The 12,908-nt window shown below is 36.1% G+C and overlaps 1 protein-coding gene across 6 annotated transcripts in view; it reads left to right on the forward strand.

The window, feature by feature from the left end:
* LOC112045798 (monocarboxylate transporter 10) overlaps positions 1 to 12,908 on the forward strand; it is a 68,631-nt gene that overhangs the window by 25,263 nt on the left and 30,460 nt on the right. For 4 of the 6 annotated variants that reach the window (XM_024082170.2, XM_024082158.2, XM_024082165.2 and 1 more), the window contains exon 2: positions 3,972 to 4,451. In XM_024082170.2, coding sequence (XP_023937938.2) covers positions 4,169 to 4,451 — 283 coding nt within the window. In that variant the 5' untranslated portion in view covers positions 3,972 to 4,168. Of the gene's footprint in view, positions 1 to 3,480; positions 3,541 to 3,624; positions 3,665 to 3,971; positions 4,452 to 12,908 lie in introns of those variants that run through there. The other 2 variants (XM_052885071.1, XM_052885070.1) reach the window with 2 other exon arrangements.

The raw sequence follows: 12,908 nt of genomic DNA on the forward strand, positions 1-12,908 counted from the left end.
TTTAACTCTAAACCTCGCAGCATTGAAACAGCCAGGTGGGTCTAACCTCCATATCCGCTCTCCATTAAGGAAGGAGACTTAAACCTTTAGTGAGCCTTTGAATAGGCTGATATGTCGTTACGGGTCCCCCATATGTGACGTCACCCGGACATGAAAACTCATGCCATGATCTCGAGGGCGCCCGGATACATTTGGCCAAAACACCCTTCAAGAATGGCGCTCCGAGGTCTGAGTCTCAGAGGAGACGTCCTATCATTTCTGCTTCTGCCTTCGGGCTCCATCAGACGATGCATCTGCGCCCAAACCCCTCAGTGACGAAGGCTAAAAGCCTACGACACTTAAACAATCAGGAAAAAAGATGATGTTACTTTGGTATACCTATTCTCTTAGGCACTTATAGGGTTGCCAGGTCGCCGAAATTAAACGCCGGACAATCCAGTCAGTTTGGCCTGACATTTGCATTGGCAAAAGGCCGGACAGTCTACATTATTGAGGATTTTGTTTACATGAGAACTACATTACTTAAAACATACTTTAATAGAACCGACAATTTTTTTTTTCATGTAAAATCAATCATTTATGATTATTACCGTAAACTTTGTTTTCACACACACTAGTCGTTTGCTCGTTTGCGAAATGTAAACCTAACCTAACAAAAACTGGACAAGTCGGATACCGTTTATTTCGGCCTGACACGGAATACAAAAGCCTGACTATGTCCGGCATTATCCGGACATCTGGAAACACTAGCCACCTACAATACACCAGAGTAACAAGACATTTCGGATTTCCGTATTATCTGCAGAGTTATTTACGTCAGATGACATTATAATAGGATATGGGATTTTTACGCCCTTAGGACATTACTCTGTTATAATTTATACCTATTATATTACTGTCAGCTTATGAATTTATGCTTACGCATATCTAAGCAATTTCCACGCCATTTGAGAGCGGTGGGTACCTGACACATGGGCTATTACTAAGAACATTATCCTTAACCGCTTTTCTGGAGAGTAAATAATACATTATCCCCGTGCTGTTGAGTAGGCAAGATTTATCAACATATAAGTACTAAGTAAATGCAATTGCCTCGAGAAAAATTGCCCTATATTAGGTAAGTTAGACGTAATTTCGAGAGTGGGGTAATTTACAACAGTAATAGGTAGCATGTAAATTGATATGTGCGAAGTACCTCTTTTTACGACTTCCGTGATTGTGTATGCAGATTTGCTTAATAATTGAAAAGTCCTAAGTTCAATTTCCGGTTCAGGTTAATTTAGGAATTTTTAGTTTCTGGATTGGTGATATTCTAATGGAATATTTAATTAGGCCTAATTACCTACCATACTATATAAAGAAAAACTTAATTGAGTTTGTGTTCGCACCTCAATTGTGTTAATGTATTTATGTACTTTTATAATTATTAAGAAATTTAAAGAAACTATCAAACCATTCATATAATTTCCCTTTCTTACTACCATCTTATATGATCACTTTAATTCAAAATAAAAAGAAAACACAGTGTAGTGACCGAAAAAAAATGCGCATTTATATTGTAGACTAGCGGAGGCCTGTAACTTCGTCCACTTCAAAATTGGTTTTTATTGAGATATGTTGCTCAATAACCTCTTCTATCTTCCAGTGAAAGAAAAAGTCTTCCCGTTAAAATCGGTCCAGCCGTATATGTGAAAACGGTAGACAAACAGACAAACAATTTAAAAAAGCTTTGTGTTTTGATAAGCACTTGAGAAAAAAGTTATTTTAAAATCACAGACAGACAAATTTTTATGTATTGATGATGACAAGAAGACCTAAAATGGATCTCTATTCAGATAAATCAGGGCTTGCTAAGTTCCGGTCGAGCGGAACCTTGAAACTTGTAAGGGACGTGAGTTATCTGTCACGCATATCAAATAAAAGCTCTGGAAATTGTATTCAAGACATTTCTTCTATGCCTAGCGAATCACTGACCCATCCTTAGATAAACCATAAAATCAATCCAAAGAAAATGCGCAATTTTTTAGTAGTGACTCTTGAAGAGTTTCTAAGAAATAAAATCCTTTAAGGATTTCGTGCGAAGCCTACAAAACAATGACGTCTTAAAGGATTTAATACTAGAGCGTCGAGACGCGGTCTACTCGATTCTATCTAGATGTTATTACATTTAGAGTCATAGATATGTCAAATCAATGTCGATAGAGAATCTTTATTTCGATAGTTTTCTTGATACCCAATCGATAGGGCCATATTTAGGGGCGGCTTGCAATCATGACTACGAATTTAATCTAAGTCCCTGTCGTTTCATTTGGTCATTTACACACGCTTAAAACGCAATTTTCTTTTCTCTTCGAATGGTGGTGCTCCGTGCAATATTAAGATCGAACGTTCAATTATGGGCTACTTTCTCAATATGCTATCAGAATTGCGAAAATCGTAATGTGTATTAAATTTATTTGGTGTCAATATACGAGTAACTGTGTTGACTTTTAATAAGCACTTCATTGGTTGATTATTATTTATTTATATGTCAAATTAATGTTAATATATTATAATCTTTATTTCGATAGTTTTCTTGATACCCAATCGATAGAGCCATATTTAGGGGCGGCGAGCAATCATGACTACGAATTTAATCTAAGTCCCTCTTTTTTCATTTGGTAATTTACACATGCTTAAAACACAATTTTCTTTTTTTTTTCAAATGGTGTAACTCCATGCAATATTAAGATCGAACGTTCAATTATGGGCTACTTTCTCAATATGCTATCAGAATTGCGAAAATCGTAGTGTGAATTAAATTTATTTGGTGTCAATATACGAGTAACAGTGTTGACTTTTATAAGCACTTCATTGGTTGATTATTATTTATTTATATATCAAATTAATGTTAATATATTATAATCATTATTTCGATAGTTTTCTTGATATCCAATCGATAGAGCCATATTTAGGGGCGGCGAGCAATCATGACTACGAATTTAATCTAAGTCCCTGTCGTTTCATTTGGTCATTTACACACGCTTAAAACGCAATTTTCTTTTCTCTTCGAATGGTGGTGCTCCGTGCAATATTAAGATCGAACGTTCAATTATGGGCTACTTTCTCAATATGCTATCAGAATTGCGAAAATCGTAATGTGTATTAAATTTATTTGGTGTCAATATACGAGTAACTGTGTTGACTTTTTACGTGTAGTTTTATGTATACTTAATTATAATAACCAATCAAGTGCTTATAACTTGATCGGTTGATTATTATAATTTGGTAGATGTAAAAGTAAAGATATACTTTATAAATACTACTTCAACATCAAAATAAAGGTTAAAAACATGTTACGTATCGAGAAATGTACTCGACTTGCTCGTAATATTCTGTTTCGGCCATTACCAATCTTAGAAACTTACTTAACCACTTAATACTTAAATATCTGTATATCTATATGATATAGATGCGTTTTCTAATTCTTTTGTCCAATAGACGCATGGAACGGTATTGCGATGTGATCAGAGATTAGGCGTACTAACGGCTTTTATTGTGGTATTGTGTTATGAATTTATTTCAATCTTCACTCGAAACTTGAAACCGAAACTTTATGGCAGTAGAGCTGATTCTAAATCCGTGATAGCCCAGTGGAGTGGACTCTGCCTTTGATTAGGAGGGCGTAAGTTCGAATCTAGGTCCGGGGCATGCACCTCCAACTTTTCAGTTATGTGCATTTAAAATTGAATATCACGTGCTTCAAACAGTGCAGGAAAAACATCGTGAAGAAACCTGCATACATGAGAATTTTCTTAATTTTCTGCGTGTGTGAAGTCTGCCAACCCGCATAGCACATGCGTGGTGGGCTATTAACCTAATCCCTCTCATTCTGAGAGGAGATCTGCGCTCAACAGTGATCCGAACATGAATTACGAGATATGATTCTTATAGGATATTGAGAAAGTAGCTAAGTTTGTTTCAATCAACAGTAGATTCCCTACCCGAGATTGTCAGTGATGAGAACATCGAGCGGTATCACGATTTAAAGTTCAACAGTCTCAACAATTTGAGCGTCGATCTCGACGTCGACTACTACTACTGGGGTGGGATGTGTGAGAGGACATGATCCGGGCTGTGTTTGGGGTGCGGTGATGCGGGGGACACGACGCGATGCGCGCAGGCTTTGATGGAAGAGTCGTGGTCGTCGGGCGGTGCGCCGCTGCTACGTACCCGCTCCTTGCCGCTGGTGCTCGAAGCGAGTGGGGGACCCCCTGCGCGCCAGGCGAAGCTCGACCCGCGCCAGTTGTTGACCCTCACGCGGCATTACTACCCCGAGGGTGGATGGGGGTGGGGCGTGGCGTTGGCAGCGACCATAGCCCAGCTGCTGGCCCATGGGCTGCACCAAGCTGCCGCGGTGCTGACAGTGGAGGTCGTACGACGTTTCGGACCAGAGGTTCGGATGCAAGCAGGTGAGATTACTTTGTAAAACGAATAAAATAGATTAAGACTTATTTAATGAAAAATATGGGTTTTAATAGATGTTTTTTTTACTGTTGATAAATCAACAATGTCCTACAAATTGCGTGGTACATTATCTGGTTCCGACGCTCAGAAATAGTTATTTCCTGGTAACTCAGCTACCAGAATCAAGAATAAAAAAGTTGATCGTCTCATCGAGATGAAGCTACTCACGAAAAATGAAAAATTACTTTGATAGTAATCAGTTATACAATATGTTCTACGGGTCCCTGAATAGACCACATTACGTCCCAAATTAAGTTTGCAAAAGTAAAAATTGGTACCTACACAATATTATATCTAACATTACTATTTAGATAACAATCATACAGACTAACATTAACAGTATCTTATACTTATGTCAATCAATTAAAATCAAATTAATTATTGCACACAATTGGTTCGACTAAACTATTTACATCTAAGCCAATTTATCTACGCAGCCTTGCTGTTTTTCGTTCTGAAAAGAAAGATTGCGAGTATAATTAAAAGCTTTGAGTCCCACGAGCTACTAGGCTCAATAACTTATGCCGGACAATGTATTGAAGGAAATGGTCATTGCGTGTTCTGTAAGTTGCTGTTGATGTAGGTCTCATGACTTGTGACCTTGGGAGTAGGTTTAAGGGATCCCTTTAGAATGCATAAACACTCACCTTCTCTGCCCAACATGTTCTCGATGCCTATTATATAATAATTACACAAAACACAAAACACTATCAATAATTACAACACAAAACGTTATTGCACAAAATCACTAACGCGACTGGCAGCGTGACGACGCCTACGCTGCCTCACAAACAACTGAGTTTAAGTCATCAAATACCCTCAATATAGCTCAAAATTGGTTTAACTAAACTTTATCTCTAAGCCAATTTGTACTACTAAGCAGCCTTTGTTCTGAAAAGAAAGATTGCGGGTATAATAATTAAAAGCTTTGAGCGGACAATGTATTGAAGAAAATGGTCATTGCGAGTATGATCTGCAAGTTTATATGTTGACCTCTCTGATGCAGTTTGTAGAGAGGTCCTGGATTCGATCACAAGTACGGGTCAGCTTAGGACTCTATAATTTCTAAATTCGCTCGAATCTGGTCTGGTGGTAGGCTTCGGCCGTGGCTAGTAACCCTACCAACAAAGACGTACCGCCAAGCGATACGAGTTACTAGGCTCAATAACTTATGCCGGTACGATGCCGCGTATAGAAACCGTCAGAGGTATGGGTAGAATAAACTTTTACCTCTTCCAAATTAGCCCGCTTCCATCTTAGACTACATCGTCACTTAAAATCAGGTGAGATCGCAGTCAAGGGCTGTTATTGATAAAAAAGAAATGTTTAATTATAATCCGCAGTTTTCAGATACTATTTAACCATCACAAAAACAGTACTTACTTCATCAAGTTGTTTTAAGCGTCTGTGTTACTATCTTCAAAGATAATGATTTCTTGTCATTATAAAAACTTCAAATATTAAACGCTTATAACCGGGGTATGCAAGCTCGGCTGTTGTGAACAAGAAATTTGGACTAAACGACGTTTAACTTGTTTAAACGGTTGATTATGTTTAAACGAATGTCGGTGAACTCGGGTCTTAATCAGTTAAATCTGTTTAGTTCTGTTTATTAATCAACATCCTTGTAGCCATAGAGACAATTTAATTTGTTAATGGAATTCATATGTTATATGTCTGAAACCTCAATATAGTAATGAATACTCGTGTCTGAGAAGGTTTCGAAGAATCTGAAAAATGCATGTTTTTTCCAAGTATTTACTCTACGCAATCATTTACAACCCCTTAGAAGTTGTCGAATTGGACGAATTCCAATCCGAGATACAAAGTAAGAATACAAAGACAATAAGTTCTGAATGCGTCTAGAGGTTTAGCTTAAGTATGACAAAAGCAGAGACTAGATAGACAAAATAGATCTACGGTAGATACAAAATATATTTACAACAGAAATCATGTTTCACTTCAATAGATTATAATATACCGAAAAATAACACGTTAAATCGTAATCAGTATGGTTCACAATATATCGACAGATTACAATATGGCGTGTGATATTATAAACTAACGTATTTTACAATTCAACGGTAACCAATATTAGATAACTTCTAAAATATATTATATACCTACATATTTATCTTGAAAGAAAACCTAAAAGAGTTTTAGAATTCGTGCACTTCTAAACCTCTAATAGGATTGCACAAAACGAAACGAGCCAGAAATTCTCTGTGCACAAACTTGGGTGAAAAGTTTATACACAATCTTATTTGAGGAAATGTAGAATCTACTCGTGCATACAAAAAATCTGCGGTCGCCAAAATGGACATACAATTCTAGTTTGAGACTACGGATCTACCGCATACATTCTCATTCTTATTTTATAAAGAAAACCTTGATTTGAATAATAATAGGCTCAACCCAAGTCATTTTGCCTTTTCCACATTCCAATATTTGCCATCCTGCATGTAAATACACTTTATTTAAGTGAGTAAATCAAACAGCCTCAAACTCTGACAATACGCGGGATCGTTTTACCTTTCCATGAGAAAAATTGAGACATTTTTCACAAGCAGAAGCTTTATAAATGCGAACATTTATATCTAGGGTGGAATTGAAATTTATATCGCACGAATACAAAAAATATATCTTCCATCTTCCAACCACATCTATGTTAAACTTTGCGGGAAAAGTTTCTTGAAGTCAAATCATCTAACAAATCACATGTGATTATATTATCTCGGCGCAAAATATTCAAGTTACTTTTACACGCAATTTTTCACAATTCAGCTCTAACAACAAAAGTTTATTTCATGTAACTGTACCTACCACTATTTATTTATTAGGTTTATTTACAATTACCTACACAGGTTATAACAATAAAAAATTTAACTAAATTATTAATCTATCTAAGTGTAGCAATTATTATCATACAAACAGAGCATCCAAAAAAAAGAAGAAAACCGAGTAATATATAAAACAAAGTAAGAGGAACATATATTTTAATCAAAAGAACTCCAAGATGATCTTGGGCTGTTAGGCAAAGGTAATATCGCTTCGACAAATCGTTATTTCAAAAGTCTTCAAAATATATTTCCAACTGTTATCAATTATATAACAAATATAATTGATAACAGTTTGTTTAATAATTATGTAACAAAACAATGACGTGATGATCACCTGATGTTTTAATTATGAAGTAATCACACTAATATTGTAAAGGCGAAAGTTTGTGTGTATGTATGTTTGTACCTTTACGCCGTACCTACTGAACCGAATTGGATGAAATTTGAAATGGGAATAGATTTTGCCTCAAATTTATTCCGGAAATACATGGTTCTTGCTGGATTAATTGTAAACAGAATTTCACACGGGCTTCCTCAAGTCAACTTATACATTTCAGTCACACTTATTATAAAGAAAATTAGAGGCAAAACCATATCTAACTCTAAAACTTCATTAGTCTTCAGAGCTAGATACGGACATCAAGGCAAATAGTTAAGGATAGTTAAAACTCGCTGCACTTGCAAAGTTGTTCTTATAAGCTGACTGTTTCATTAGAAAGTTAATGTGAAAGAGTCGACTCATTAGATTAAAATTTTATAAGGCTTAACTAAATTAAAGAGACTTTTCCTTTTTGTGTGATTTTTTCTTTGTTTTATTTTAAACAGGACTCATCATTATCTACTTTACCTTAGGCCACTTAGGTCGGATCGGCAAAATATGTCACTCTCTTCCGTTTCCTTCTTTTACTCGTAACTTATGTCACCTACTCTGTTTACATACATGTCCTTCTTCACACACTCCAACCATCTCTTGCTTGACCTTCCTCTCCTCTTCTGGTAATAAGTATGACTTTCATCCCTCCGCATTACATGCCCATACCAAGCCAACCTTTTACTATTGATTTATAATAATCTTTCTACGTATACAATATTATTCTAACCTCGACCTATTTATCTCAATTACTAGATCAAATAGGAATACTTGTATTACATTGAGGGAACAGTAAATCCAAGAATCGTTACGACTTTAATATAACCAAGAAGTCTTACACAACATCAAATATGTAAGCGAAATTCATTGCAACCAGCTCAAACAGTTCTCCGACGTACCCATAAATAAGAGTGATTGCAATATAAATAAATTCGCTAACAAATTTAATTTTATTACCTGCGCGAAATCTAATCGTCTCTCGGAACGTCTTTCTCAATGGTACAGCTTTATTTGGAGAAGAATACGGCCAAATGGACTTAGAGTCTGTAACAACCAGATATGCTTCATTTTATGAACACTGCATGAATGTTTGTTAGTCTATGCTCCTACCATAGGTTAGTGCGGAACCAATTATAAGTCGAAGTCAAAGTTCGTAAATTTCAATAACGATTACTTTTCAGACACTTTCGGATAGGAAATAATATTATTAGATAATGGTGATAATAATTGGTCGAATATTTAAAATTAAAGTTACGAGGGTCCCAAATGCGCCTTGCTCCAAGAAGACCTCACAACAAATTCAGTCAGGGTTTATTATGTAGGTATATAGGTACATCGATTACTCGAAGACGCCTGAACCAATATAGAAATTTTGTTTAAAAGGCACTCCATGTGACCCCATACTCATCATGTCAGGATCTGACGATGGGATTCTGTCGAAATCGAGGGGAACTTTAAATATTATAGGAGTGATTAGGGTGTTTATTAATTTTTTTATTCAATATTTGTCTTATATATTTTTATCAGCATAATATAAGAAATCATGTCCTCAGTTACCCTGTTATTTAGCCTTACGACAACCCGAGAACCTGAAAAACAGAAGATTTGATATTTTACTACGGAAAAATTTATGATATCGATAAAATACATTTTTTACTTAGACACTTAAGAATCTGGACTCTTACAAACTTGCTACCATCCAAAGCCATTCAAACACTTAGGCAGGCAAACAGCTTTCATCAAATGAAGTGTGTCTGGCTACAGCAGGCCGTCGTTCTCAAATGGTTTCAGTTACACTCCGATCGTAAAACTAACAGTCAATAAATATAACATAATGTGCCTTAAGTGTCGTCAAGAATCGATTATCTTATTTAATAGAGCCGTTATCTTTATATCTGGCTCGATATCTGTTCGCAACATTTCTAACAAATGGGCCATCATAATATGAATCGGATGTCCTCTTACAGCGAGTGTTAACAGACTATGATTTCATTAAACAAAAAAAAAACTAAAACATATAATTGTTTAAAGAAGTTAAACGCTAAATAACAAAGAAACTACTTAACTTACACCTACATTAAGAATAAATAAGAAGCATATTTAATATCTGCACTCGTAAAAATATTTAATATCTACACTCCCAAAAAGACTATTCAAATATTTACAAAACTTGCTTTAATTAATGATAAACTTACAACACTAAAATGGGTAGTATCTACTGTTGCATCGTTGAGTTTTATTTTCGGGAATATTACTTGCTTGCTTGCTTTACTAGCTGACACCGCGCGGTTTCACCCGCGTGGTTCCCGTTCCCGTAAGAATACGGGGATAATATATAGCCTATAGCCTTCCTCGATAAATGGGCTATCTAACACAAGAAGAATTTTTCAAATCGGACCAGTAGTTCCTGAGATTGTTCAATCAAACAAACAAACTCTTCAGCTTTATAATATTAGTATAGATAGGTATTCGTAATACAACGGTTATCAGTCTAGATACAAAAAGATTTAAAATCCAAGTGCATCTTAACGAGCAAGATAGATCGATGAGAATGGCGCGTGTTTTTGACTTGATATTCGCAAAAAGCGCTAGACCGGCAAAAAGGATAGTCAAGAGAGGTGGCCGCCCGCCTAACTGCCAATCATCGGCAATCGTTTATTAGAATCGAGACGAGGCGTGCGAGGCGACCTTACGATACATTTATCATCCCGAAGGATGTTTAATATGTTTTACCTCGTTGACAGCAGGAGAGATAAGCGAACGCGGCGACGATCATAATTTCCAAATTTTCATCATAACGCGTTGCGGTGTCGGTGATTTGTTATACGTAATGGTAATTTTGTGTAATAAATTAACGCATGTTAGCGCCCGGACCTGGTTAAGTCGCAGCTATCTTCTGGTTTCTTTGATGGCGTCCTTTTATCTGGTCCCTTTATTGTCTATTTTAGTATGAATTTAGAGAGGAAGTTTATTCCAATGAGAATATCTTGGCGTGCAAATTGTGTTTAAACTGGCGGACGCTCGCAACTTCGTCTGCGTGAAATTCGGTTTTACGCAAATATCGCAAAAACCAAGGATTTTTTCGGGATAAAAAGTAGCTTATGTGTTTATTCAGGGTATTATCTATCTTCGTTTTAAAGTTTAGCCAAATTGGTTCCGTAGTTGCGGCGTTATAGAGTAATAAACATCCATACAAACTTTCGCATTTATGATAGTAGGATTGTCTGGCGCAGTTGGTAGTGCTGTGGTTAACACCAGCGAGGTCCTGTGTCCTATTCCAAGCTCGGGTTATTATAGAATTTTATATTTTCTAGATTGGCTCAGGTCTAGTCCGGTTTGGCATTGGTCGTGGTTAGTTTACCACTTAGTATACCGTCAAAGACATCTATACTCTATACTAATATATAAAGCTGAAGAATTTGTTTGTTTATTTGATTGATTGAACGCGCTAATCTCAGGAACTACTGGTCTGATTTGAAAAATTATTTCAGAGTTAGATAGCCCATTTATCGAGGAAGGCTATAGGCTATATATTATCCCCGTTTTCTTACGGGAACGGGAGCCACGGGCCACGGGTAAAACCGGCGTCAGCTAGTGGGTAGATAAACTAGTACCTCTCCAAAGTAAACCCACTTTCATCTTCTTAGATGCAGTCTTCTGCATTGTCTCTTCACGCTTAATAATACCGCTCGCTGTCAAGGGCTAACTTAAAACATTAGAAAATCATAACAAAAGTATCTAAAAACATCTCATCCTTACTATTGTATTTTGCGTGCACCGTTTCCAATACCTTTGTGAAAATTTCTACGCTGAATGTCTCAATTGTTGGTACATTCTTAGAAATTTCAGTTCATAAGCCTCCAATCGCACGAGCGTTTTTTTAACGTGCGTTAAAAAGCGTTTAAATTTAGTATGAAGCTAAATTAAGGTCTATTTTCGAAGCCCAAAATTGAAAATGCAACACTGCTCGAAAAAAGACGTCGTGATATAAAAACGTTGTCGTGTAAACATATACTTTTTGCTGCATTTGTTATATTTGAACGCTTTTTTAACGTCCGTTAAAAAAACTCTCGTGCGAATGGGGGCTAAATCTCACTACATGAGTCAGGAGAGTCTACACGCGTTAGCAAAAACATTAAGGATCTTTTCAGACATTTGGGTCAGCGCCTTCCTAGTTCCGTCCACCGGAACCTGAAAGTAGTAAAGGGCGTGTCGTTTTGTTTGTCTTTACATATATAACAAGGAATAGGTATAGAATTGCTATTTCTATACCTACTTGTCTAAATTTAGATTCAACTGAAAAATCGAAATAAACGCAACCGACTTTACAGTCAGTAACCTTTGCTATTTTCTAAAGTTAAATTTCATAATAATTATGAAACAATACACAGTAGGTACAATTATTGTAAAAACCATCGTGAGGAAACCTGCATACCTGAGAATTTTCTTAATTCTCTAGGCATGTGAAGTCTGCCAACCTGCATTTGGCCAGCGTGGTGGACTAAGGCCTGATCCCTTTCATTCTGAGAGGAAACCCGTGCTCAACAGTGAGCCGAATATGGGTTGTTAATGATGATGATGAAATTAAAATTCCTTTATCTGGACAGATATTGCTTAAAGCAATAAAACCTTTGCACATACTTTATACTATGTGTTCTACTATTACCTCCCTTTGAAATTATTTTTTTTCTTCAATAAAGTATAAATAAATGAAATAAAAATAAATAGGAGCAGCCTATGACAAACTTTTATAAAATTAAGTAGGTATGTCTATAGCAGCCAATGATGTTAAATACTGTTAGATGTGTTATTAGCGAAATATATACACATCTCAATGTTAGTTGTGGTCAACAACGAACGTTATTAAAAACAAATAATACTTAAATATCGTCTACAATGTCGAGTTGTGTGTTCAGGAAGTGTAAAACTATATATACATAAATATATAATGGAATTAAAGACAAAATTGTGCATGTGTGCGCTCAGTGCTGTAGCCGGATTCAGATCACTTTTTACGGTGATTTTGTAGAGATATAACCGATCTATAGTGTAAAATTATCATTGATTGCAGCCTCTTTGTTCGTGTGAATTCATGCCAATGTACCTAGTGTATTAGACAAAGTAAAAGCTTATTTTTTTTACAAAGATTGCGTATCGCCAAAATTTACGTACAAACTATTCACATATTCGCT

This window comes from Bicyclus anynana, chromosome 13, assembly GCF_947172395.1.
Source record: "Bicyclus anynana chromosome 13, ilBicAnyn1.1, whole genome shotgun sequence".
Taxonomy (NCBI): Eukaryota; Metazoa; Arthropoda; class Insecta; order Lepidoptera; family Nymphalidae; genus Bicyclus; species Bicyclus anynana.